This window comes from Impatiens glandulifera, chromosome 2 (assembly GCF_907164915.1).
Source record: "Impatiens glandulifera chromosome 2, dImpGla2.1, whole genome shotgun sequence".
Classification (NCBI taxonomy): Eukaryota; Viridiplantae; Streptophyta; class Magnoliopsida; order Ericales; family Balsaminaceae; genus Impatiens; species Impatiens glandulifera.
Genome location: NC_061863.1, coordinates 67,453,839 through 67,480,025, shown reverse-complemented (window position 1 = coordinate 67,480,025; position 26,187 = coordinate 67,453,839). Strand labels below are relative to the sequence as shown.

At 31.8% G+C, this 26,187-nt stretch overlaps 5 protein-coding genes across 9 annotated transcripts; 2 read left to right on the top strand and 3 right to left on the bottom strand.

Moving 5' to 3' along the window:
* The first annotated feature begins 268 nt into the window (after window positions 1–268).
* On the top strand, window positions 269–4,300 carry LOC124923926 (pentatricopeptide repeat-containing protein At1g05670, mitochondrial). 4 transcript variants are annotated; one of them, XM_047463928.1, is made up of 5 exons: window positions 269–445; window positions 525–750; window positions 884–3,567; window positions 3,703–3,811; window positions 4,032–4,300. In XM_047463928.1, the coding sequence occupies exon 3, from the start codon at window positions 1,092–1,094 to the stop codon at window positions 3,342–3,344; it is 2,253 nt and encodes a 750-aa protein (XP_047319884.1). In that variant the 5' UTR covers window positions 269–445; window positions 525–750; window positions 884–1,091; the 3' UTR covers window positions 3,345–3,567; window positions 3,703–3,811; window positions 4,032–4,300. The 4 variants fall into 4 exon arrangements, with proteins under 4 accessions (XP_047319884.1, XP_047319882.1, XP_047319883.1 ...); XM_047463926.1 differs by having other exon boundaries at window positions 521–750; XM_047463927.1 differs by having other exon boundaries at window positions 269–750; window positions 986–3,567.
* Window positions 4,301–4,639: 339 nt separating this feature from the next.
* Window positions 4,640–7,566, top strand: LOC124923927 (tetratricopeptide repeat protein 38-like). 2 transcript variants are annotated; one of them, XR_007098275.1, is made up of 14 exons: window positions 4,640–4,793; window positions 4,871–5,023; window positions 5,084–5,182; window positions 5,428–5,529; window positions 5,599–5,742; window positions 5,824–5,918; window positions 5,994–6,123; window positions 6,211–6,315; window positions 6,407–6,513; window positions 6,598–6,649; window positions 6,741–6,830; window positions 6,975–7,052; window positions 7,127–7,191; window positions 7,283–7,359. XR_007098275.1 is itself a non-coding variant. In XM_047463930.1 (14 exons), the coding sequence occupies exons 1-14, from the start codon at window positions 4,704–4,706 to the stop codon at window positions 7,373–7,375; spliced, it is 1,410 nt and encodes a 469-aa protein (XP_047319886.1). In that variant the 5' UTR covers window positions 4,640–4,703; the 3' UTR covers window positions 7,376–7,566. The 2 variants fall into 2 exon arrangements, 1 of the variants encoding a protein (XP_047319886.1); XM_047463930.1 differs by having other exon boundaries at window positions 6,968–7,052; window positions 7,283–7,566.
* A 207-nt stretch (window positions 7,567–7,773) lies between these two features.
* LOC124925295 lies at window positions 7,774–8,351 on the bottom strand. Its single transcript, XM_047465264.1, has 3 exons — window positions 8,292–8,351; window positions 8,113–8,199; window positions 7,774–8,055 (listed from the first exon to the last, which is right to left on the bottom strand). The coding sequence occupies exons 1-3, from the start codon at window positions 8,349–8,351 to the stop codon at window positions 7,774–7,776; spliced, it is 429 nt and encodes a 142-aa protein (XP_047321220.1).
* A 5,020-nt stretch (window positions 8,352–13,371) lies between these two features.
* Window positions 13,372–15,541, bottom strand: LOC124923924. Its single transcript, XM_047463924.1, has 4 exons — window positions 14,716–15,541; window positions 14,453–14,610; window positions 14,182–14,262; window positions 13,372–14,017 (listed from the first exon to the last, which is right to left on the bottom strand). The coding sequence occupies exons 1-4, from the start codon at window positions 15,392–15,394 to the stop codon at window positions 13,634–13,636; spliced, it is 1,302 nt and encodes a 433-aa protein (XP_047319880.1). The 5' UTR covers window positions 15,395–15,541; the 3' UTR covers window positions 13,372–13,633.
* A 2,085-nt stretch (window positions 15,542–17,626) lies between these two features.
* Window positions 17,627–25,884, bottom strand: LOC124923923 (probable AMP deaminase). The gene is made up of 19 exons (XM_047463923.1): window positions 25,374–25,884; window positions 24,415–24,608; window positions 24,077–24,278; window positions 23,620–23,795; window positions 23,422–23,473; window positions 23,163–23,290; window positions 22,901–23,080; window positions 22,678–22,745; window positions 22,449–22,591; window positions 21,370–21,431; window positions 20,710–20,823; window positions 20,180–20,320; window positions 19,353–19,505; window positions 19,074–19,127; window positions 18,877–18,987; window positions 18,585–18,758; window positions 18,397–18,477; window positions 17,808–17,906; window positions 17,627–17,700 (listed from the first exon to the last, which is right to left on the bottom strand). The coding sequence occupies exons 1-19, from the start codon at window positions 25,822–25,824 to the stop codon at window positions 17,632–17,634; spliced, it is 2,652 nt and encodes an 883-aa protein (XP_047319879.1). The 5' UTR covers window positions 25,825–25,884; the 3' UTR covers window positions 17,627–17,631.
* Between the last annotated feature and the right edge of the window lie 303 nt (window positions 25,885–26,187).

The following is a 26,187-nucleotide window of genomic DNA, read 5'->3' as shown; positions in this document are numbered from 1 at the left end:
AAATAATTTTAAAAATAAATATTTTTTTTATACAAATATTTAAACATTTAATTTTAATTCAAGTTTTCGAGTCAAATCAAACTTGTAAGTAAATAATCGAGTCGAGCCGACTCAAGCTCGAAAATATAAACTCATTCCAGTTCAAATTATTCCTTTACCGCTCTAATTTCAATACGACCAAAGTTTAATAAATCAAACATAAAATGAATTGTGAAAAGCATTGAAATTTTAAACTGTTAGAGAGCCTAACCCTTCCATTATTGCGGATTGCCCCGACCGACTGGTTACCCGATCCACCCACTCTTGACCCGCGCGCCGCTGCAGACCTAGAGGAGAAGAAGAGAGGAGTCGGCGAAGCCCGAATTCACCTCTCCCGGAGGCTCTTCTTTGTTCTCTCGCAGATATAGCCATTGCTTGAATCTCCCGGAGGGCTCTTCCTTCATTGGTAGAACCTTTTCTTTCTTTCTTTCTTTCTTTCCCTCTCCCGCCGACTTCATCCTGACAAAGTTCTAACTTCAAGACAGGCGGCAGGGAGGAGTTTGGGGACAAAAGGGGTTCTAGAACCTCATGTGACTTTCATCCATCTGAAGCTTACTAACGGTCAAAGGTCCCATTTTTTTTTACTAACGGTGAAAGGACTCTTCATAAAAAATGAGACCCCTGTTCTTCCTAATATATTCTGAAGCAATTAGCGGCAACCAAGAAAATTAACCCTCTTTTTCAGTGTTGTCTTCCTCTTCTCAACTCCATGTAAGTTCTTAATCCCTCTTAACTAATACAAACATTTTGCTAGATGCTTATATGTGCTCAATGATGAATGTTTAGAACTACATAGATGATTAAATGGATGTATTTTTTTGCATGCTTGCTGTCAAAATTCCAGAAGAAATTGAATGAACTGCTACGTGTGTTTTGGATAATTGAATGCTTGAGGTATGTAGTTACAGCATATACCTTAACAATACTACAATTTTTTGTTGTGCAGGTGAGTGACCGTTGAAGCAGTATATGGCTTTTCTAAATGGGGAATTGTCAATACATGATAAATCTTCAACTCCTGTTAATTTCCTTCATAAGTTTCTTATGTAGAGATGTTTAGGCATATCATATATTCCAAAAGTGATTTATTTTACCAGTCTCACTTGACTTCTTTTCTAGGCCGTCTCCCATTAGTTTTTCCTAGAAACTGCATGATTCATAAACTATCTTTATTGGATCCTACAAATTTTAGGCCTTTCCCTGAATATTCTCCAAAAAAACCCACCATAAAAGATTCGGAACTTGTCTATCAGATAGCCTCCACCATTAGACAGCGGCGCTCTGAGCCTTTAAGGCGTATCTTAAGACCTTATGAATCAAAATTCCGGTCAGATCATCTCATTTGGGTCCTCATGAACATAAGAAATGAATACGAGCTAGTTTTGAATTTTTTTGATTGGGCATGCATGCGACGAGACCCGTCTTTAGAAGCCAATTGCATTGTCATTCATATTGCCGCCACTGCAAAAGATGGCAAGATGGTCCGCAAGATCATTCACGATTTTTGGACAAAACCTAATCTAGATGTTACTCTCTCCTTTGCACAATTTCTTGATAAGCTTATCTACACACATAAAGATTGGGGATACAATTCATCATATGTCTTCGATGTTTTCTTCCAAGTTCTTGTTGAGGTTGGCAATCTTGACGAAGCCAGAAAACTTTTTGACAAGGTCTTGAATTATGGCGTCGTTATATCAGTCGATTCATGCAACTTGTTAATTTCCCATCTGTCAAAGAGATCCAATGGGAGTGAGATAGCTTTAAGAGTTTTCAGAGAGCTTGCTGCTGAAGCAGGCATTTGTTGGAACACTGCATCATATAACATTGTGATTCACTTACTCTCTCGATTAGGGAAAATTAAGGAAGCTCATAACCTACTTCTGCAAATGGAGTTCAGATGTTGTGCACCTGACGTTATAAGTTATAGCACCATAATTGATGGGTATTGTCGTGATGGACAACTACAAGTAGTGCTAAAGCTCCTTGAGGAAATGCAAATGAAAGGATTGAAGCCAAATCATTTCACATTTGATAGCATAATTTCTCTTTTATGTAAGAGTGGTGAGGTTTCCGATGCTTACATGTTGTTTAAGGAGATGTTGAGACTTGGAATTCATCCCGATTGTGTGATCTTTACTACTCTAATCGACGGCTTCTGCAAAATTGGGAATGTTTCAGATGCATTTAATCTAGTTCATGAAATGCAGAATCACAACATTACTCCAGATTTAATAACCTATAGTGTTGTTATTCATGGACTATGCCAAGCTGGAAAGATGTCGAAAGCAGAGGAACTATTTGGCGAATTGCTCGACAAAGGGATTCAACCCGATGAAGTTACATACACCACGCTAATAAATGGCTATTGTAAAGAAGGAGACATGAAAAAGGCATTTTTGGTTCATAATAAGATGGTTCAGTCGGGTTTGACCCCAAATGTTGTAACATACACCGCACTTGCTGACGGGCTTTGTAAAAATGGAGAAGTTGAAACAGCTAACGAACTACTTCAGGAGATGAGTGAAAAGGGCCTAGAGCCTAATATTTGCACCTACAACTCACTTGTGAACGGTCTTTGTAAAATGGGGAACATCGTGCAAGCCACGAAGCTGATGAAAGACATGTACATGGCTGGTTGTAATCCAGATTGTATTACTTACACGACTCTGATAGATGCTTATTGTAAATCTGGAGAGATGAGTAAAGCTCAAGAGCTTCTTAGTGAAATGTTGCATAGAGAGCTTCAACCCACAGTAGTTACATTTAACGTGCTAATGAATTGGTTTTGCATGTCAGGAACGATTGAAGACGGCGAGAAGCTAATAGAGTGGATGATAAGTAAGGGTATAAAACCGAATGTCATTACATATAATTCTCTCATGAAGCATTACTGCATTAGGAATGATATGCGAATGGCAACTCAAGTTTTCAAGAGAATGTGTTCGGAACGAGTGATGCCTGATGGAAATACATATAACATACTTATAAAAGGTCATTGTAAAGCTAGGAATATGAAAGAGGCATGGTTTTTACACAGAGAAATGATTGAGAAGAGATTTAAATTGACAGTTGCTTCCTATAATGCTCTAATCAAAGGCTTTGTCAAGAGGAAGAAATTTTCAGAATCCGTGCAGATCTTTGAAGAGATGAGAAGAGAAGGATTGGTTGCAGACACGGAGTTCTATCATGTATTTGCTGATTGGCATTATAATGAAGGGAACATGGATATTACACTTGAGATTTGTGATGAAGCAATAGAGAAATGTCTACTCGCTAAAAGCAATAACAAGGAGAATTTATAGATTAACCAGCCTATTTGGAAACACTATTTTTTTGTCCGACATCTCACACGGATGTGGATTCATATGAGATAATGTTTAAGAAGTTTATTCAAATCGAAAAAAGTGTTTCCAAATGATATCTGCTCTAATGGGCTGTTGAGATTCATGATGATGATTGGTTTTCCAGTCGGAGTTATTCAGCTAATGTGGCATCTGACATGCTTGTCTTTCCAACCTTTAAGTGGTATGTTTTTTCCTTCATCATTTTTGGCGGTCAATTGATTAATTGGATGTTTCTCGGAATATTGTTAGTTTGTAAATGTATGCGCAACCTTCTTGTAATGTTGTTTTCCTGTTCTTTCTTTTTTCCAATATTCAGGCAAAAGCAAACAGTAGCAGCATCTTATACTTGTGCTTATGCTATTCAGCTGTTTTACTTGATCATCTTCATGCCAATATTATTCAAAGCAAAATGCATTAACTGTGCGGTACGACTCTCTTAAGTTATTGTTTCTCACTTGATGTTATTTATGTTGGATGTTTTGAAGCTCCAATAGACAGAGCTAGTCTACAACCTTTGATTTACGTTAAGACCATATCTCTGTTGATTTACCAGTAGTTGAGTTTCCAAGCGTTCTTCTTATGGATAGGGTGGGAAGCAACACGAGGAATAATGTTAGTTGATGATTTTAACTTTGTGTTTTGCAGTCGTAAACTCGGACCAAGACTAGAAATGGGAATTCGGGGCCATCCACAACAACCGGCTTTCTAAACAAAGCCTTGGGGATTGAACACAACAAGCTTTTGTATGTTTCAAATCCTGCCTGTTGTTTATTTGTGACATCAACAAGGAAGAATGATCATTTTGGTTGGCTTTTTGCAAATAGATTATGTTGTTCAAATTGTAAGGAAAAAAAGGATTAGAGACATGATTCATCACTTTGGGTTATTTGATAATATATTATAATGTTATTTGAGATTATTTACTATCTAATCATTCATTACATCTTCAATTATATTATTAATTAAATATATTTTTACTGTTTTTTTATAATATTTTAGTCAACTCATCTAAATAATTCAGTATACTCTTATAAGGCCTTGATGGATTATTTGAAAATGATTAAATAACCCAAACAACAAAAAGAGAAACAAAAATATGAGAAATTGGAAAAGATATAGTGTATTTTGTTTGTATATATGTTATTACCAAAACAAACAAGGCCTTATTAGCATGGAAAAGGACAACAAATGTTACAGCTTGATCCATTTGTAAATCATATCCTTTCAAATCATAATCATAAAGCGACCGAAAACTATCTCTTTCGGTTCCACCTACTATAGCACCTCTTCATTTGAGAGAGAGAAAGAAAGAATTAGATGGGAGGATTGAAGCTGGATAAATGGGGATACGAAGTAAACACTTCTTCCGATGCTTGTATCGATACTATCAATTCATACTATCTTCAGGTTCTGTCTTTTTCCCTTTTGCTTTTTGGATGATTTCTTACTGTAAACAATAAATCATTGTTATCATCTTTTTTAAGGTTCTAAGCTACGGTAGAGATCGGTCAGTTATACTTGAAGCCTCAAGACATGATCCGAACTGCGTTTTGGCTAACATTTTGTCAGCTCATTTCCTCTGCTCCTCTAATCCATCTCTTACTTCATCACATCTTAAAGCTGCTAAATCCCAATTGGTATAAACTTCTTTCCCTTAATTTTTTTTCAGCTCTAGTTATGTACTGTGTTTGTAACAGGTAGAAGCCACTGCATATGAGAAAGCTGTCTACGATACCATCATTTACTTGATTTCTGACGACAGAGATGATGATACTGCTGTTGCCTTACACTTAAAGGTCGGAAACATCTAAAAGCTTATCCTTTTAAATCTGATTAGGTTACCAAATATGTTGAGTAAAAATCCCTAAATGACTCGTTTATTGGTTGATATTTTATTATCATCCTTTTTTAAGTTGTTTATACTGAGTGATCAAAATCAAGTTTTCTGCTTGATTGAATTTAACCCTAACTTGATCCAATTTGATTAAAGCCACTCTTTCAGCCTGAAATCTCTTTTTTGTTCACTATGTTTCTTTTGCAGTTCATAAAGGATTTCCCCAAAGATCTTATATCCCTAAAAAGGGTTCAAATAATCTGCTTTTACATGGGTCGACCTGATCTCTCTTTGGATCTTGTCCAACAGGTGATGATTCTGAATCACAATTAAACCCATTGACAAAGTATGACATCAATCACTTTAACCTTCCAACAGGTTCTGCTTGAAAATCAACAAGAGAATTACATTTATGGCATGCTTGCCTTTCCTTTACTAGAGCTTGGCAGAATGGAAGAAGCAGAGAAAGCTGCAATAAAGGGATTCGATATCAACAAAGATGACTGTTGGTCGCAGCATGCTGTAAGTGGAATTCAATCAATTTCTTTAGTTGTTCTTGATGTAAAACTGTTTCCTAATATCTGAAGACTTCCATTTTCCTAGCTATGCCATGTCCTTCAGCATAAGTGTCGTTTTGAAGAAGCTGTGAAGTTTATGGAGGAATGCTCTCACTCATGGAATTCCTTGTCGTCTTTCATGTATGTATGTGCTGAATTGTAACTTGAGTAACAATCAACAAAAATCTTCTATATTTTATATATATGTTTTTTCAGGTATACCCATAATTGGTGGCATGTAGCCCTTTGTCACCTTGAAGGACATTCGCCGATAAGGGATGTGAGAGAGATATACGATCGTTATATCTGGAAAGAATTGGAAAGAAATGATGCTATGAAAGCCGAGGTATATGGTTACCTTAGCGATCTTTTTACCTTGAATACATCTTTGAGTAGTTTGTTTTAATAAAAATAAACAAAATTATGCTTGTAGGTCTATCTCAATGCCCTTGGTTTGCTTCTACGAGTAGAACTGCGAGGTAAAATCGATTTGTTTGGGGACCGTCTGAAAATTTTAGCAGGTTGTGTAACCGATCAAGTGAGACCCCTTCTCCCCCTGGCTTGATACTCATATTCCTTTTATTTTAATACCATTCCCTATGAATAATATTGGTCTAAAAACACTACAGTCTTGCTGGTTTCTGGAGTGGCATTTGGATGTGTTGATATTATGGGCTTTGGGCTGTAGTGGAGAATTGAGTAAAGCAGAGGATTTGCTAAGTGGTTTGAGATCGAAGTCAGTGAATTCTTTTTGAAGTGCAATTCTTTATGTTTTTTTACATGAAAATAAATTTTACTCTGTTTCTTTTATGTATAATAGAATTTCTAGGATGAGTAAGAAGAAGAAAGAGAGAATGCAAAGTGGATTGCTGGTGTGTTGCAATGCTCTGCCTGCCTTATTTTTGTGTTATTGTATGAGTTTTCTTCTTTAAATTTCACCTCCCCTCGTTTGTGTGTTATCAGCTTGCAGAAGCTGTCTTTGAGTATGGAAAAGGTAATTACAGGCAGGCGGCGAATTTGTTGGGGCCAGATTTTGATGCCATCAATTATAAGGTACAATTGTAAACATTTTGTTTTCTTTCTGTATATACAAATATACAGAAATGATGAAATTTATTGATTGTTTCTCGTCTGGATCAGGATATAGAAACAAGAGTTTGTTTGATATTGAAATTTATGTTTTCTGGTAGATTATAGGGGCATCTGATGAACAAGTTGATGTATTCAATGAAGTTTGGTACTTTTTAATGTTGAATACTGGTCAGGCTTCTATAGGTAAAAACAAAAGCACTAATGCCTATTACACTCAACTTATTAGGATTTCTTTAACACTGGCTTACACTCTGCAGCAACTGAAGCCATTAAGAAGCGAATGAAACCGAGGGAAAATGTTCCATTCTCGTGGCGCTTGCTGGTATTATTATTATTATATGTCAAACTCAAATTGAAAACAGAATCTGATTTCAAAATCAGAAATTTGATTTTTTTTTTTTTTTTGAAATCAGGAAAGAGGCTATGAGATGCTTGGATGCAGACAAGAGGCTGATGCTGCAAGGGAGAAGGCCAATTATTTGGAGAATGCATTCTTCAGAAAGTAGCCAAAGTTGGGAAGGTCAAGGAAGTTATGTATTGTATTTACCTCCTTCTTCAAGTGTTCAAATCCATTGACTGCTTGCTTGGAAGGTAGGGTTTCAAACTCTCTGTATGTGTATGTATCTATTATATTTTATACTGTAATATAACTAATTTCTATTAAATACAAACATTGTTTATATCAAGTTATAAATATCTTTAACTGACTATGAAAAAAACTTTAAATAATTAAATTTTGAATTAAAAAAATCATAACAAAACTATACACTCTCCACAACTATGATGCCAAGAAGTGCATCAAAAACAACATAAAAAAAAACTTGATGTAATTAATCTGACATATTATGAAAAAGGGCATTATAGGTTTGTCTCAAAACTTTCTATGTTGGTAAATTACTAGACATTAGTGGTGCTTTTTCTTGCCTTTGTTCTTATTATTATTATTGGCATTGTTGTTTGTCTTTCCTTTCCTGAGTGGACCTGGGTTTTGGTCATTTTCTCTTGGAACAGTATGTTGGTTTAACATGTGCTTCACGTCCAGAATACCCTTCTTGAAATAACCTTGTGTCAGAATTTTGTCTCCCCCAGACTTGCGCTTATCTTGAACTTTTCTAGACCCATTATTGCTCCAAATCGTCCAAGTATTAGATTCTGTGGCAAGAAAATAAATAACAAAATTTATCATCTGGGTCCGAATTTTCATATCCAGAAACAAAGTGTGCAGGGTAATAAGTTAAGCAACCTCTAGTTGCATTTTCTGATCTCTTTCCTTGTGTTTCTTCATTGCTACTCTTGCAATACTAAGTGGCAACCTGTGTTGCTTGGCAGGCTGCAATAATAATAATAATAAGAGAAGTCTTAAGAAGACTAAACAATAATAATAATAATAAAGTAGAATAGAAATGAGGGATATTTTTTCACCTTTCCACCAAGAGCTATAACTTTCCTATTCTCCTGATCCTTGTTCTGTTTCCATGTCATATGTGAGGAAGAGGAAGCTGAAGATGAAGATGAGCAATTTGAAGCATTGAAGAAAAGGAAGTTATTTTTTATAAAGGAAAAAAATTTTACCCAATAACTCAACATCTTTCATGAGAGATTTGAAGTCCATATTTTGATCATGAGACCCATGTCACTTGTTCTTCTTGAACCTTTTTCCGGCTGCATATTCTTCTTCATCATCTTACTAACAATTCAGGCAATTGGGGGAGTGTTTTCTGGTATTATCAAGTAAAAAAACAAAACAAGATTTCATGCATATAATGTTTTCTAGGTATTATGAAGTAAAAACAAAACAAGATGAATCGTGCATATAATGTTTTCTAGGTATTCTTGCCTTTACTTAGATCAGGGCAATGCATCTACACCTTAGCTCACAACCAGAGACAAGGGCTAATCCAGGATTTATATTTTTACTGGGCTGAAAATTTTATAGGTATTACTAGGAGTGGATCGGTACGGTATACTTTAGTGTTTTATCTATACCTTATACATTACTCAAAATTTCGGCATGCAAAAAATGAATACATTTATCCTACCTTGATTTTGGTATACTTTAATTTACCTTAATTTCGGTATATAAAAAATTCATACATTTATCTTACCTTGATTTTAGTATACCTTAATTTTTGTACCTTCGATATTATATCTTTCATATTAATTTTAAAAAAATCAATCTCATTCATAAGGTAGAGATTGCATATATTAAATAATATTTCAGTATAATTATATTTTAATATTATTTAAAAATTATATTTCTATAATTAAATTAATATGAAATATATTTAATTATTTCCTTACAAGTATTATATATATATATATATATATATATATTTTAACTTATAAATACTATTTCGGTATTTCGGTATATCTCGATATAACAAAATTTTAAAAATCTCGTATATTTATCGTACCAATAATTTCGATATGGTATCATACCTTACCTTTTTTCGATATACCTTAAAAATTGATATTTTTGATATATTGCGGTACGATATTTTCGATATACCTTTAATATTGGTAATTTTTTCATCCCCTATGTATTACACTAATATGAGTAATAAGTAAACATATTAATTAAACAGTTCCAAAAATACCTTTACTAAAATAAAATAAATATACGAAACCTAATAAAATATAAGAATACTCGATTTAAAAAAATATATATTAAATAACATGAGAAGTTAAATTAATTAAGTTTTAAATAAATAACTAACTATATAAATAAATAAATAAAAATATGCAAATCTAATTAATGAATTTCAGCTTAATTTTTGTGTGAATTTAGATAAAAGTAAACAAAAAATATAAATAAGAATAAAAAAAACAAAATTGTGGTAAATACATGTTATCAAGTGAATAGACACTCAAAATTACGATTATAGAATATTTATTTAATTACTGAACCAAATCAACTTAACTTTTCTTGTTTATTAATATTAATTTTTATTTTTTTTTTTATAAATTTTTGAAATAGTTTAAAATTAAGAAATATAAAAAATTATTTTAACCTTATATTTATATAAATTATTATTTTAATATTTATATTTTATCCTTTTTAAATATTTATATTATTAATTATATTTAAATTAATAAAAACAATAATTATTGAGTTCTCATAATTATTATATAAATGTAGTTTTATAAATACTATTATTATATATATATATATATATATATATATATATATATATATATATATATATATATATATAAAAAAAAGGGTTTGATCACTTGATTTTGTGTAATAATTATTTTAATAAAATAAAATAAAAAAGGTGAGGCAAGTTTGATATATAACATTTAGCTGAAAAGCCAATTGGACAAGACTGTATATGTTAAATATATATATATATGTTAAATATATATATATATATATATATATATATATATAATATTTTACCCTGGTTCAATGTGCTCCGCCGTTGACCAGAGAGACCCACGGGCCTAGGCATGGTCTTCAATTAACTTTTTTTTCTAAAAATCTTTTATTAAAATAAAATAAATATAACGTATTATTAGTTACATTTCTCAAAAAAGTAACAATAAATACGTTAAATCATTATTTTTTAAGCCATACAAAATAATATATTTTAAATAAAATTAAGAATATTCTTAACTTTATTTTAATTTCACTTAGGGCATAAAAGCATGTTATGTATCTTTTAGTCTCTTACACAGATTTTTATCCTATTAAGTTAAAATAAAATTAAAAATTATCTTTTTATTTTCAAATTTATAAATATAAAATATAAATAAATATTTGTACAAAACTAGTTGAAAAAGTGTATACACTTAAAATTCATTATTTAATTAAACTTGAGCATATAAAAACTTTAGACAGTTCTGAAGGAAATTTTTTTACTTAATTATAAAGTTAAAAAATATCATTTAAAAAATAGGTATTTACAATTTCTTAACCGTAAAACATTTGAAGAGAAATTGATAAATTATGAAAATATTAATTACCATTTTACTATTAACTGTAAAAATCAAATACATGTTTTTTTTAATAATTCAGTAGTATTTATTAAACTTTAATATTCCTGATAATAAAATCATTAAATGTTTGTAAGCATTTCACATTCTTATTAAAAAAAATATTGGGTTAATTATTATTTAAAGTTTAAATTTAAGTAATTTTTTATCAAATAAGATTCAAACTTTAAATTGTGCAATATAGAGTTTGAATTATCATAAATTTAGTCGATCAAACTTTTTTCCAATTGACAAAATAATATGTTAGATATTCGTCTAACGTATTATTTTTTTATTTTCTAATTAATTTGTCACATCTGCAACTAAAATAATATTTATAAAAATTTTGAATGTTATTGAAATGAAGTATTTTTTTTCAAAATATGTGTATTTTAAATTGTCTTGAAAGAAATTTGTGATCTAAAGAAAATTTTGAAAAAATTTGAAAAAGTATAAATTTATTATTTATTTTTCATCAAACTTCGAAACGACATAATTTTATGAATGTTCTACTAATTTAGACGTATTTTTGTTTTAAATTGATTAATTTTTTTTTTTTTTTGTAAGATATACGCCATCTAAACTATGGGATGCGATCAAAATATCTTAAAAGATGTGTAATGTGTGAAATTAGTTGGGAAAATTTGGAAAAAAAAAATTATTTTTTACAAATTTAATCAATTAATTAAGAAAGGGAAAATAATATTACACTAATTTGATTATTTGGGAGAAAGATAGTATTTAACATCAGTACAACTGCCACTTTTGAGTTCTATGCTCTAATTTTATCTAGAGTCTTGAATCTCATGACTAATGCAGGTTAAAATATTTTGAGTTTCCTATGTCACGAGTTCACAATACAAAATTCGAGCCTTGTTTGATGTAAACAACTTAAGTTCAAATCTCAAAATTATTCAAATAACTTGTAAAATGTTTCGTCCAGTAAATAAACTAAACTAAATATTCTACTTTTCATGAATATGTTGTAAAATTGATATTTTTTTAAAATAGTTTGAACAAGTTATTAATAATTGTAAAAGATGAATAACTTTTTGTGTAGAAAGTCATAACTGAAAGAATAAAAAAAATCTTTATTACGATTCTACTCCAAAAAAATAAACAGTAATATGAATTAAGAGAACAAGTATCATCTAGAAATTAGAGTTTTTAGAGTCAAGAAATGACAGACAGATCGGTCGGGTAAGAATCCCGGTAGATCCACAAACAATTAAGTGTTAGACCCAAATTGCACAACCTTTAAATTTTTTATTATAATAAATATAATTTATTATTAGTTACATTCACCAAAAGTGAAAAAAAAATAAAATAATTTTTGTAAGACAATTAGTTTATCATTATTTTTTAAGTCATAAAAAACAATACATTTTAAATATATTAATAAATGTCTTATATTTTTTTAACTTTATTTTAAATTTCATTCATTGTACGATAAAATATGATGTTTGGTATCTTAGTCAAGATTTGTATCACTTATCAATCAATATCAGGTTAAACACATTTACTTTTTTTATTTATAAATTTATAAATACAAATAAATATTTATACAAAACTGAAAAAAGAAGAAAAAAAATATATATTTATACTCCTAAAATCCATTATTTAAACTTAAGCAGATAAAAACTTCACATACAGTTGTTCTAAAGGAATATTTTTTCCTCAAATTATAAACTTACAAATATCATTAAAAAATAGGTTTAAAAACATTTGATAAATTATGAAAATATTAACTATCATCTTATTATTAACGGTAAAAATGAAAATATATGTATTATTTTAATGATTCAATCATATTTATTTAACCTAATATTTAAGGATAATAAAACCATTAAATGTTTGTTTTTCAGTCATTTCATGTGGATACAACTATATACTCAGGTCAGATATACAGATTGGGTTGCATAAATTATTAATTAATCCAAATTTTGATCAAAATCAGGTAATGGTAGCTGTAATCATCGGAAAATCAAGAAACAATTTTTTATTTATAAGCTTAAAACTTTAATATTTTATTTTTATAAAATTTTAAAACATATAATAGTTGTTTATCTCATTTTAAAAATAATATGATTTTAATTAGACCCAATGATTTTCCTAATTCACATTCTTCCCTGCATGCAACTAAAGCTAAATAGTTAGCATGTATGCATAACAGCTAGAACTGAAAAAACTTTAATGTCAATTAGGATAGTCTTTCCAATTTTAGTAAAATTGTTTTTATAATAAAGTATTTGTATCAAATAATTGCTCTTGTACAAATTCAAATCAATTGCAAACTCATACAAATCTTGACATTTCCACAACATGTTAGCATAAATTATAGGGCATATGCATGTTCTTTTTTGTTGGAAAAGGAGTTTATGACTTACTTTCCCAAAGTTTATCTAAAAAAACATAGATAGATAGATAAATAAATAGAGTTGGTAAGTTCGAATAACATCTATTCCAAAACTGAGGATCCAATTCACACATGGAAAAAATATTATAAAAACTGTGACAGCATGAATAAACTAAAATCCCATAGACCAATAATTAATTGTTGAAACAATGTTCATTTAGTGGCTTAAGTTGCCAAAGAAGATGAGAGTTTGGGTTGTGGTCTTGCTATTCCAAAATCCAATTCAATCTAAACCTCAATCAAAAAGAAGAAACATTCACCACCATCCAATTCAAAATTAAATTAAAAAAAAAACTAGAAGTAGCAGCAGCAGGAGTAAGAAGAAGAAGAAGAAGAAAATGCTAATGCTAAATTAAAACAGTCTGTCATATCATGCTTCTTCTTGCACATACCTGGTTTGATTTCCTGCTCCATGGTTATTATTATTGTATGATGTTCTTCCTCCTCCACCTCTTGGCCTACTATTATTATTGTTGTTATTGTAGTGGTTTCTTGGGTAGTAGTTGTTGTTTCCTGGCTGATCGTAGAATTGGCTTCGACCACCATTCTGGTAAGGACCGCCTCCTCCTCCTCTACCACTTCCACGTCCATAGCCACCACCACCCCTACGCACCCCACCAACTCGACCACCTCTTTGGTTCTGGTTATAGTGGCCTCTCCTATTGCCATACTGTTGCTGCTGCTCCTCCTCATTTGATTCTCCCTCATTTTTCCCTTCTACTTCTGTTTGTAATCTCACTTCTTTCACCTCCACCTGCAAACATTATTTAATGAATGTTTTATTAACATGATTCTTCTTTTTCGTTTTGGAGACCATGGTGGTTTTTCTTCCTTAAGGCTAACTAGCACAAGTGTTTTCAGTGGACCTAATACATCAGCTTCTTAGTTCAAGACTCTTAAACAAGCATGAGATGCTACCTTTTGAGATTCTTCAGTTATGCCTGATTCATCACCGTATGCTTGATTTCCTTGACCTTGAACATTTGGAGCAACACCATCCTAAGTAATAACATGTGAACACAATCAATAATAACTAGTGCGAAGTCAATTAGAGGAATGTCATCTTATATTATCAACAAGGCAAGTTTAAACTAAAATATTACTGCAATCTGTTTTAAAGTGAATACCCCCACTGAAACTGATATCTATTATAGTACAATGGAATGGGGGATGTGAAAGTAATGCTTACTTGATCCTGAATTCCCACTTGGACTGGTACAGCAACCTGATACGACCCAAAATTGGCAGCTGCATCAGCAGCCATCTCAGCAGTTGGTTTCATCTTTGGGGTAGTGGTGAAGTAGTCCGATGCCATAATCTTGTTCAACTTAGCTCTCAATCCAGCATCTAGCAAATATTAAATTGAATTACAAACAAAGAAAGGGAGCTAATAGATACCAGATATGTGATTTATCAGCTATCAGAAACAAAAACAAACACAAAAAAACATACAAGTGATGCTTGGAAAAGAATCGATCGGCTGATCGGAGTTAGCAAGCCAGAGTTTGGCGTGCTCTACGCAATGCTGCAAAGCGTTCTTGTGGGAGAGACTTGAGTCTACAGGTCTTGATATCAACAAACCACTCAATTTGGAAATCAAGTCCAAATCTTTCTCGACAAGCAGATCAGCAGATTCATCGTCAGTAACGTAGTCATAGGTCAGACAGCTACCTCTCTCATGCATCTGAGTGAACATCATGGAAGTGAAATCGTTCTGACTTTTGACATCAAACATTGCACCAAAATAGAGCAGATTAAGAATATCCTCCAGCGTGAGGTTTTCTCTATCCTTCTGCTGAGACTCCGCAGTTTTCTCTTCATGTTCTTTGTCTTTTTCCTTAGCATCTATTGGATCGGTATCGAGAGAAGAAACCTGATGGCGCTTGATAGCAAGAGCAACTTCTTCAGCAACAGCGGCGGATAGAGGCTGTCGAAGTTTCTCGAGCTCGTCGATTGAAGCTGTGATGGAGGGTTTGGAACGGATGAGCTCTTCTTGCTCTCGGTTGATGGGTTTCCCTTGATCTATGGATTCCTCGATTTGGAGGATGCGGTTGAGCTTCTTTCGCAGACCTCGGATTCGCTTGTTAACGAAGTTGATGACGGGACCATCAGAAGCGTCGGTGGACTCCATTTGAAAGAGGTTTAGGTTCGGTCCGATTGATCAGAGATGTGATGCCGCCACTAGACGGCGATGTACCTGAGAGAGAAAGAAAAGTGAAAGGGTTGTGAAAGGGTTTTGAGGGGTTTTGCAGAAGGGGAAGGGTTTGATTGGATATATCCTTCTTCTTCTGCCTTCAAAACATAACAAAAACAGGTGGGAAAAGCAAAACCCTTTACTTTTATTTATTGTTTTTTATTCTCTCAATTTAGGGTTATCTATAATATACCAAAATTAAATCTTCTTCTGCTACTTTTTTTTCTTTAATATATATTCATGTTTATCTTTAATATTGGTTCATATTTTTATTTATTTTTTATTTTTTAATATAAATATAATATTTTTATTAAAAATTATTTAAATTTACTATAATATTTTGAAAAATGAATTAGTTGCACATTATTTGAACTCAACTAAAAATTATATATTTCAAAGCAAATATATATATTTTGAAATTAATTAAACTGTTAATATAAAAAAACTAATATATAAAAGAAATTATATATATATTTGAAATTAAAAAAATTATATAAGCGACAAATAATTTTAAAAATTACATAAAACGACAAATAATTTTAAAAATTATATAATTTTATATGTATCAATATATTACTTTTTCACAAATAAATTACATAAACTACCAATCATTTTAAAGATGACACGATAAATAATTTTAAAAATTATATAATTTGACATGTATTAATATATTATTTTTTTATATTATTTTTTTTGCTAGTAAATTATATAAATAAACGACAAATAATTTTAAAAATAACATAAGCGACAAATAATTTATAAATTATATAATTTTACATATGTAATTTATTAGTAAAAAAGTAATATATTAATATAAAGTAGAAATAATTTTAAAAAATTACATAAACGACAAATAATTTTAAAAATGACATATTTTACATATATTAATATAATATTCTTTTACAAATTAATATAATAATAGTTACAATTATAATTTTACATATATTAGTATAATATTTTTTACTAATAAATTACATAAAATAAACTACAAATAATTTGAAAAATTATATAATTTATCTATATTAATATAATATTTTTTTATAATATATTTGTGTGTATATATATTAATAATGGCCCATTTTCAATTACATTTTGTTGTTTATTGAACTTTAAAGAAAGTATAAAGCAAGTGTTTAAATTATAGTTTAAATTATTTATATAACTAAAAACCTAAATAATAAAAAAAATAGTTGAAAAAATTAATCAAATACAAAAATAAATAAAAAACTAATTAATAAAATAAATTTAAACTCAATAAGTAATGTATTAATTTTCTTGATTTTATTTGAAGAACTGTTTATTAATAATTTATAATATTAAATAAAATAATATTTAAAAGTTAAAATAATTTAAATTTAAATCATTTGTAAATATATGATTAAATTTTTTTTAATAACAATATACAATTTTGTTTATATTAAAACTATATTATAGAAAAATATAATAATAGTCTACTTAAAAAAAATAGAGGTCTAATTAAAAAAATGATTAAAGTGAAAGTTCTTTCTTTTATTTTAATCCCATACATTCAAATAATAAATAAATAAATAAAAGTATTCAAATAATGCATAAAATATAAATTTTTAAGTGGAAGAGTGTACTATAAAACTTGCTTCACAATGTTCATGAAATCTCAAACATTCAAATAATAAAAGAAAAACTAAGATTAGGAGATTTTTTTTGTGTGTAAAAAAACATAATGTATATTAATATATAATGATAAAATAAATTTATTTATTTTTTAAAACAACTTATTACTTAAAAGGCTAGAATAGTGTAATTCTTTTGAAATGAAAACCATTTGGTAATAACCACTGAGATTGTCCTAGCCTGCCATCAAGCATAATGTTAAAATCCAGGCTAATAATACCTCCATTCAAAGACTGCTAAATATTAAAATTAGTCAAATGTATGTGAATAGAAGTGTTAAAAACTCTGTACTTCCATTTCTTTTTATGTGGAGGGATATTGAGGCTATACAATCCATTCGAACCAAGGAGATGTTAGTCTCGTACTTGAACATTTGATTCTGCTAACCATTTATACCGATCCGAGGATTTGGGGATTTTCTCTTTAAATGACTGGCTATGGATGATAAACTGAATCATATGGTAATTGCACATTAGTGTTGGTGATATCATGGCGGCTATGATTTTGACTGTGAAATATTTTCATCAGAATTCTATTTCTTCTTGAAGTTGCGCTTCACCAGAACAGATATACTGCATTTCATCTCTCCATGTCTGAGAAAAAACCCAAGAATTGTTAGGAGGCGTGTAATTGATGAGTCAAGGCAAAGGATCATGTTTTTTTAATAATCTTGTTACAATTATTTCAAATTAAGACTTACCTCATGTCGGAAACGAATTCTCATGTCTGGGACGTTTGTCTTATGAATGTCATTCCCTTCAGGGCCCCTCTTGTGACACTGATTACCTAGCCAATGTGCCTAAACAACAAAGGAATCAGCAAAAAAATTATGCAGATAAATTAATGAATATCTTAAAGCTTGCTACTGCATACCCAAAATTTTGGCAATGTGTAGATTCAGAGCTTGTTTGATGTAGTTTTTTTTTTTTTTTGTAAATAAACCGAATTTTTTGGAAGAAAAGTAAAATTGTTTGATGAGAAGTAGATTATTTGGGTTAAGCGACTAAAATATCTTTTGTATTTAGTATTTTAAAATGTTATAAAAGTAAAGTGAGATTATTTTAGCTGATGAAGTGATTGATGATGATTAGCCCTTCATCAAAAAAGGCCTAAGTTTCCAATTCAGACAAAAAATGGAGTCATTAGACAATGAGACTAAGAAAACTATGAAGCTCTAATTGTCCATCACGTACAACCCCCAATTGCATGTGAAAGATGAACAAACATAAGACACCGCAACCAATGTTTTGCTAGCAACAGGCAGACTAATAGAAGAAAAAAAAATTAACCTTATCAGCGTGAGTGAATCCTGATTGATAGACAGAATTTCTCGCAATCTCACAAAGGTCACAGGATGTGAGCTTCCATACCTGAAATACAATAATAATAATAATAATAATAATAATAATAATAATAATAATCCTGAGACATGTTTGTTAAAATGAATAAGTCATACAAAAAAGGATAAGCAGACCACCTTTGCTGCAACACTATATTCTTCAACAAGCGGCTCTTTTGTTAAATGGATTTGCAGTGGATCGTCTGTTGAAAGTGAAACATTTAATCCTCTCTGGAAGAACATTGGAAATGGATTGCGGTGATAGTCCAGAAAAAGAGAATTATTGCTCAGAGGAGACATGGCCAGGCCAATCTGGAAAAAATAAAAACAAGTTCAATTACTGGACATTCTTAGGAAACATGCAAATGAAGACACCAAGTATGGAGGAAACAGAGGGAATAGAACATCGCCACCTGGTTTAGCTACGAACCTGAGCAAGGTAGTACAAGTATTGCAGCACAGGGGTTTTCCTCAAATTGATACCATGAGATATGTTATGGGAAAGGAGGAAAGCAGCAGCTAAATGGTCCACATCACCTGCCTGCCAAATTGCATGAACAGTTAAATATAAACCAAACCTTACATAAAAGTCGAGGGAAATAAAATGCAAGGAACCAAGAAAATAACCTCTCCACAGTGAGGCCGCAATCTTATAGTGTTCAATCCTTTAGCATCACGAAGCTGAGGAAAGAAAAGGAAAAATATGATGAATCACTCATTTCAACAAATGTGAATTGTTTTTTTTTAATATACACTCTTCTTTGGAGTATGGGGATGTGGGAGAACCTTATTTTTTTAAGAAAATTATAGTTTATTCCCTCTTTTAGGCCAATTGGATTGGTTGGAAGTTTTATAAAGACATCAATGACATCCATTTCGATATCAATTTTCCTGGGAAGTACCAACCTTATTTAGAGTGTACAAATTTGCATAGATATAATAAGCATAGTAAGAGTATGCAGGATTGAATTCGTTTGTCCATTCAGCTGGCTTTGGCATGTGCTTGGTTGGACGTCTTTCCGGTTTACTTTCATCGTCAACTAAGTCAAAACCAACAACCTGTGTCGCATGCATTACCACATTAAACTTCCATATGTAAGAATCTCAATTGACAACTTTTTTTTATCATTTTACATGTGTTCTTGCATATTAGCAAAAGAGAGAAATCATAAGGTATGTAACTGTACAGATATGAAATCAAGCATATATATGTTCTATGGAAAAGCTGAAGGTTATGTGTTATCATTCAAGTATCTCTTCTAATTCTTTTGTTTTCCCCTTATTTATCACTACATAGTTCAATAAATCAATACACAGTTTAATGAATTACCCTCAAAGCAAACATTAATCAATAAACCTCTCTAGGCACCAGAACTACTTGATTAGTCAGAAGAGGAGTTGAGAACTAAACTCAAGACAAATCATTTCATCCTAATCAAATTCAAAAATCCTATTTTGTGTTGCTTACAGAATTAAAAGTTTATGCTGGACTTTTATCATTTTTTTAAGGCTTAATGGCATCTCTTACTGGTTAGAACTTCTACTTATCTTGGTAGAAATTCGATATCCTTTTTCCATCTCAACAAATCTTTTTTTTTCTACAAGAACTCATAATGTGTTTCTATGGGATCGTAAGTCTTTTTATTAGTTCCCATTTCGTGGAATGTGGTTATGATCGATTAGATAGAAAATATTTCACAGACCAAAAAAGCAATAATAGATATGTGATGAACCTGCATCAAGAAGACATGCAGTTGTGGATGGGTATTTGGATCAACTGTGACTTCAAAAAGGGGAAGGAATACATTGTCCAAAATATTCTGGAATGATGTGACTGTTCCCATGCCTTTGTACACATTGTACAATCGAGGCAGCTGCAAGCCAAATCAAAGATCAAAAACAAAGATAGGAAAGTGAAGTCAAATGTAGAGCAAAACAATATTAATGGATTTCTCCATTCTTTTTTCTTTTTGAGCCTGCAGAAATATCCTTTAATAATAACATTTTTGGATTTGAAATCATTCTTATATTAGAAGACAACAAAATAATCTGTGAAGGAAACATTAACCTGTTGACATATAACTTCATGTAAAAAGCTGAAAAAGAAAATATGGAGTATATCCTCAGAATTGGTACACACCTCGCTACTGCTAGATAATGCAAACGAGATCCGCATTTATATAAAAGGTGGTTCATATATATAATAGCTTCTGCACTTAATAATAGTATATCTATCATAAAAAGAACCAGCTCATTGAGTTACCTGGATTAACCAGACTGCATTCGCACTGTAAAGTTCATTGTTCACAAACCAACTTGCCAGCTGATCCCATTCACTTTCCTTCCTCCCATATATGGAGATTCTATACTCTGCCAGCTGAAAATCAAAGCATAACAGGAATGACCAGCTACATAGTTAGGGCACTGATGAACTTTTCCCTCATAAGTCATGAAATGCAACAAGGTTCATTAATAGTTTCAGGTATTAGCCAGCTCGATTTTACATTATAATTCAATCATGTCTTTCTGTACCATATATAATGAAAAACTTACACAAGGTCCGCTGACTATGATGTCAAACATTTATTTTTTTAAAAGCAAGTACCAATGGCTTTTAGTTGAAATTGTTCCGCCCCAAAGATTGATCCAAGAGCAAATCTCTTTAGTTTTTTTTTAATCTGTGGCATCTAGGTGGACTTTGAAAACAATAAATGGTAGAATTTTAGTATTTTCTCTCCACTTTCGTAGAAGCATCATTGTACCAAATCGAGAAAGGACAACTAAGGCAAACACAAAACTTTCAATGGCCCACTGGTATTAACCATGACAATGCAAAATAAAGGACACATATAGATCAGCCTTTGAGAGTTTCAACTCGATTGATTGCACACAAAAATGAAAATAAAAAGATATAGACTCAGACCTGATATTTGCTTGCTTCAAGGTCCAACAAAACCTGCTTTGTCACTTCTGCCAGAAAACGGCCTGAAAAATTGAACTCTGCAGTTATACTGCTACATTTTTAAATAAAATGTAAAAATGAGCCAAAGTTTAGTAATTGTCCAAAAATTATTAAGCCTTTCTTTTTCTTTATGTAAGTTTTTATTTTCTTGTAATTCTTCCCAACCATCATGAAGACATGAGAAAAAGGGAAACTTGAAATAACTGGAGGATGACACAGGTGTAGCCTTCTAGCGAATATGATAAACTGGCTATATCTACTGCAGATAAAGGTTGTTCTTTTGCTATCTAAATTGATAGGCTAAACTATGCCGCTCTAATGCGCATCAAGCCACAACTGTAGGATTTTTGTGGGCCACCCATGGCCTTTTATTCATGAAGACATTATCTGCAAATATAATCTACCAACAGAAGGCAAGCAAAAAGTGACACCAAATAGGTGGAAGTAGAAGTAAGATGAGCATAAAGCAACAATAATTGGTCATGTCAATAATCATGATTTAGAGAGAAAATAAATGCATTAAAAAGTAACTATGAACACCATATTTATATCCATGATAAATAAATTGTCAGAAAACAAACTCCAGCCAAGTACAACAAAAATTTCAATGAACCACACCAAATTTGATGACACATGAACAGAGGAGCTGTGAAAACAGCTGATTACAAACATATGTGCCAGAAAGCAGTTTTCTAGAATATCAGGCCTTGTTCGGTTATGGCTTATTTGAATAAGCAAGGGGGTTACTCTACCTTGTTGGGTTTGGGTTATGGAAAAGTGGTTATTTGGGTAAAAAGACTTAAAAGGTATAAATATATAATGCATTTTTTTAAATGGAGGGTACTTGGTATTTTGGTTGATGATTTGATGATGTGATTTATGAGATGATGGATGAAAAGATGGTGGGTTATTTAAATAACCCAATCCAAACAAGGCTCAAGCTAGACAATCCTAGCCTCATATAAATATACCACACCAATCCGTTGTTCAGTGTGTCAAGTTTCTAAATCATTACAGTTTCTTTTTTGTTCTTTCCATACCTTGAATGAGATTGTCCTGCTTCATAAATATCTCTCTAAGTCTGCTCTGCCCACAAGGGTTGTACTTGAGATTGAATTTATCAAATCTATGGAAAGTACTCTTATCGGCATGTACGTCCAATAAATCAACATTAAGATCATAGCTGCAACATTAATATCAAAATGTGTGTGAATTGTTTGTGAGAGAGAGAACTTTTTCTCATCATGACAAGAAATTAGTAACACGAACCCAGTTAATTGCAGACTCTCAAAAACTTCCTTTAGTGTAAAATATATTCCATCACGGAAGATTACAACCTGCAATAAGGAATCACATGTAGAAGACAAGATCCTTGATTTCAATAACTTAAAGTGTTATCCTAAAAATAAAACCCAAGAAAATGCAAATTCATTATCAAACATTTTAGAAGCAGACTATAGGCAAGTAATAAAAGAACTACTTAGCTAGTTACCTCATCTGGTTCTTTTCTTAGTTTTGACTTGATGAAACGCAATAGATGTTTTTGGTTCATGCAAGCTGAATGATGAACATGGGTATCAACCTTTCTGATATTGTAAAAGTCACGGTGTGGTGCACTTTTCTGAGCTAGAAACTCCCTGTCCGCATTAACCAATAGATGGAGGCGAAACTTCTGCATGGGGAAATGGAACTTTAAGTATGAGTTCACATTTCACAACAATAAAGAAGGGTTCCCAAAGTGCAAAGACTTTTACCTCCTCTAGAAAACGTAGTCGATGATGACAAGCTGTTCGAATGTTTCCAATGGACATCACTTTAAGGAGATAATGCATATCGGTGAAAAAGGTTGTTGAACTTGCAACAGGGTAAAGATCTACGGTATCTGAGAGTTCAAACAACCACCACAACAGAAAAGGGTAAGGACAAATAAAGAAGGAAGCCTCATATACCATTCAAAAGATGGAATGAAATGGACAATTTTCTTCAGATCATAGTGTATGTTGCAAAACTAACCATTTTCACTGGCATAAATACGAAAAACACCATCTTCCATCCTGAAGTAGTGCTGCTTGTAAGTCAAAAGGAATCTCATCAGGGTGAAAGTAACAATAGATGAAATGATTTCTTTGGTCCCCAGTTTTCTTGAAAGGCAGTATGAAAATAAATAAATAAATTCATGCAAACGAGTTTTGACAACATGGAGCAACTCACGGAAGTCTTTTCAACAGGGACAAAAACAAGGGGATCGGTTGTCTCTGATGAATGTGATTTGTCAATATCTTCTTTCAACCATGGAGCAACTTGTTCCCTATAAACATAGGTCTCGCGCAAATCCAGACATTCACGAATCATCTTCCATACGTCATCCTCTTCTTTGTTCCTTGACTCTGTCATGATTTATTTTAGACAAAGTGGAGAACCTAAACAAGTTAGTGGAAATAATTGAAATTGGAGGACATATCCATGAGTCTTAACATCCAACCATTTGGAAATCACTTTACATAGAGCTCAAAGTCTTCAACACATTGAAATTTTGAGCCCAGTTGCACGCAACATCATTATGGTAATGTTTTGAGTAATTACTTAAAGAAGGGTAAATGCAAGAAAGTATCAAAGCAGCAAGATGAAGTAGGAGTAAGCATTTTATCACATAGACCAGATAACATACCAGGTATAGAGACCATTAGCGGTGACATAGTGGTGGCACAAGTAGGATCATTCCCCTCAATGAGTGTTGAAGCTGGATTCACCTTGCTATGTTGAACCATATGACTTTTCTCATTTGCAACCTGTCCAACAGTCTGATCTAGAAAATAGTTGGTGTTGTCAACTTCAATGGAAACAGAAGTATCGTCAATGTTTACATTTTCCTGCAAATCCATCAAAGGAGACAACAGCATATTACTGAATAATATCTACAATTCTATGAGTTTTATGATTGCCTAATTTAACAGCATAAATTTCATATTTAAGTGAATTATTAGAGAAAAATATAGTTGTGTATACCCCTATATTATATTCAGTTAAATCCGTATCATCAAGCATGAAGCTGACATCTTCACCAGTCATAACCTCTGTTCCTTCATCATCAGAATCTCCAGTACTTCCAATTGCAAAGCCACCTGAGGATTTAGGTGTCATCAACCTACCAACAGATCCCACCCGAATCTGAGAACCAGAACTAACATGTTGGACGTTTCCTGAAGAAATATGAATGGTAATTAAAAACTAACATGCCAAATGAAAATAAATAGGTGAGGGCCATTTTGACTTGCCAGAAAAAGGACCAAACAATCAAGTAGATTCATCATTCATGTATTTTCTCCACATATTTCAACAATCCACAAAGACAAATATCATTTATTTTTAAACATGCGCTGCTAATAATCAAATCTATGCAGCGAGTTACACCAAGTTTTTAATCATGTAAGGTAGCAGAGAAAAGGGGCGCAGAAGCAGTAGACATGTAAGTTCATTGTTTTCTTTGAAGGACTAGAACTAGGGCGGCAAATGATCCAGGCCACTCATTATTCAATTGAAAGCATAACCAAGTTTGACCCCATTTTCAATGATCTAACATTGAATAAACACTGTGAAATGAAACAAGTGAAAATTCTCAATAGAACTATGGTCTTTTCTTTTAGAAGTGAATAATCGTTACTGTCAAATATGACATTCTAACATGCGATAACTTCCAGTAATGAACTAAGGTTGATTATTAGCATAAAAAAAACTAAGGTTGATTGGCTAATTGTCATAAGATGATGAAGGGACTAAGCTCTTGTAACAGTTGAAGTTGATCAGATGAGTCGAGGAATTTGCAAACGATTTGAGCTCATTCAAGCTTGACTGATTCGACTAATTTGTAGACAAAGTGTGAGAATCAAGAAGAACGTAGAATGTGCAGTTAACATTATTCGTTTTCCATGCAAATTAAAATAAACTTAGTAGTGAAAGGTATCAACCATCTTTTCGAGTCATTTGAAGTGGAGGCAAGCCAGAAGCAATCACGTCGAGATTATCCATAGAAAATGAGGCTTCTTGATTGTTCATTTGAATAGATTGATCAGTATTCACATTTGGCAATGAAGGCGAAACTTTATAAGAATCAAGCACCTCCTCATCCAATGAGCCAGCATAATCATCACGCCGCATGCTATCCTCCTTGTCAATATCAGTCCCCCTTCCAGATCCAAAATTTTCACATTCTCCATTATCGTCCTTGGGAATAAGAGAATGACGGTTAGCAACCGAACGGCGCTGGTGGCGGATTTTGACAAGTCGATCGAGGACTTGATCAACGGTACGCTTGTGGAGGAAAAAGGCGGAGACAGCCATGACGGAGGCTCCGAATAGGGCTGCCAGAGCAAGATGGATAGAGGACGACGGCGCCGGCGATAAAGATGAGGATTCCATTGTTCCCGTTTATCTGAGGGTTTTTCCAGGACTTAGCCACAAGTAACAACAGCAGCTTAGGACCCTAACTAGCTATTTTTATTATTTTCATTTTTTTTTAAGAAATTAATTAATGTCGCCAAACTAAATTACAAAATAATATATGTAAAACATATGGGAACACTTTTGTATCATCTAAGTCTATTAGACACTTAAATTTGGGTGTTTTATTTTGTTTCTGTTATAGTATTTTGTTTAGTTTCAATCGAAATTTATAGTCTCATAATTATATAATCTGAATAATAAAACTCATATATGATTTTCACATCAATAAGTTACCTAGTTTAATTTTACAATAATCATAATTATATCTTAATAATTTTA

Excerpts from the sequence above, each read along its gene's own strand:
- LOC124923923 (XM_047463923.1), bottom strand. The coding sequence starts at position 25,824 with ATGGAATCCTCATCTTTATCGCCGGCGCCGTCGTCCTCTATCCATCTT. Across the intron at positions 21,432-22,448 it reads GCAGGACAATCTCATTCAAG|GCCGTTTTCTGGCAGAAGTG; the intron begins GTATGGAAAGAA and ends TCAATTTTTCAG. Across the intron at positions 18,988-19,073 it reads TGCGGCCTCACTGTGGAGAG|GCAGGTGATGTGGACCATTT; the intron begins GTTATTTTCTTG and ends GCAATTTGGCAG.
- LOC124925295 (XM_047465264.1), bottom strand. The coding sequence starts at position 8,351 with ATGACATGGAAACAGAACAAGGATCAGGAGAATAGGAAAGTTATAGCT. Across the intron at positions 8,200-8,291 it reads TTATAGCTCTTGGTGGAAAG|CCTGCCAAGCAACACAGGTT; the intron begins GTGAAAAAATAT and ends TTATTATTGCAG. Across the intron at positions 8,056-8,112 it reads ATCAGAAAATGCAACTAGAG|ATGATAAATTTTGTTATTTA; the intron begins GTTGCTTAACTT and ends ATTCGGACCCAG.
- LOC124923924 (XM_047463924.1), bottom strand. The coding sequence starts at position 15,394 with ATGGAGTCCACCGACGCTTCTGATGGTCCCGTCATCAACTTCGTTAAC. Across the intron at positions 14,263-14,452 it reads AAGTGGGAATTCAGGATCAA|GATGGTGTTGCTCCAAATGT; the intron begins GTAAGCATTACT and ends GTTATTACTTAG. Across the intron at positions 14,018-14,181 it reads TAACTGAAGAATCTCAAAAG|GTGGAGGTGAAAGAAGTGAG; the intron begins GTAGCATCTCAT and ends TAATGTTTGCAG.
- LOC124923927 (XM_047463930.1), top strand. The coding sequence starts at position 4,704 with ATGGGAGGATTGAAGCTGGATAAATGGGGATACGAAGTAAACACTTCT. Across the intron at positions 5,743-5,823 it reads ACTGTTGGTCGCAGCATGCT|CTATGCCATGTCCTTCAGCA; the intron begins GTAAGTGGAATT and ends CCATTTTCCTAG. Across the intron at positions 6,514-6,597 it reads CTAAGTGGTTTGAGATCGAA|AATTTCTAGGATGAGTAAGA; the intron begins GTCAGTGAATTC and ends TATGTATAATAG.
- LOC124923926 (XM_047463928.1), top strand. The coding sequence starts at position 1,092 with ATGTTTAGGCATATCATATATTCCAAAAGTGATTTATTTTACCAGTCT.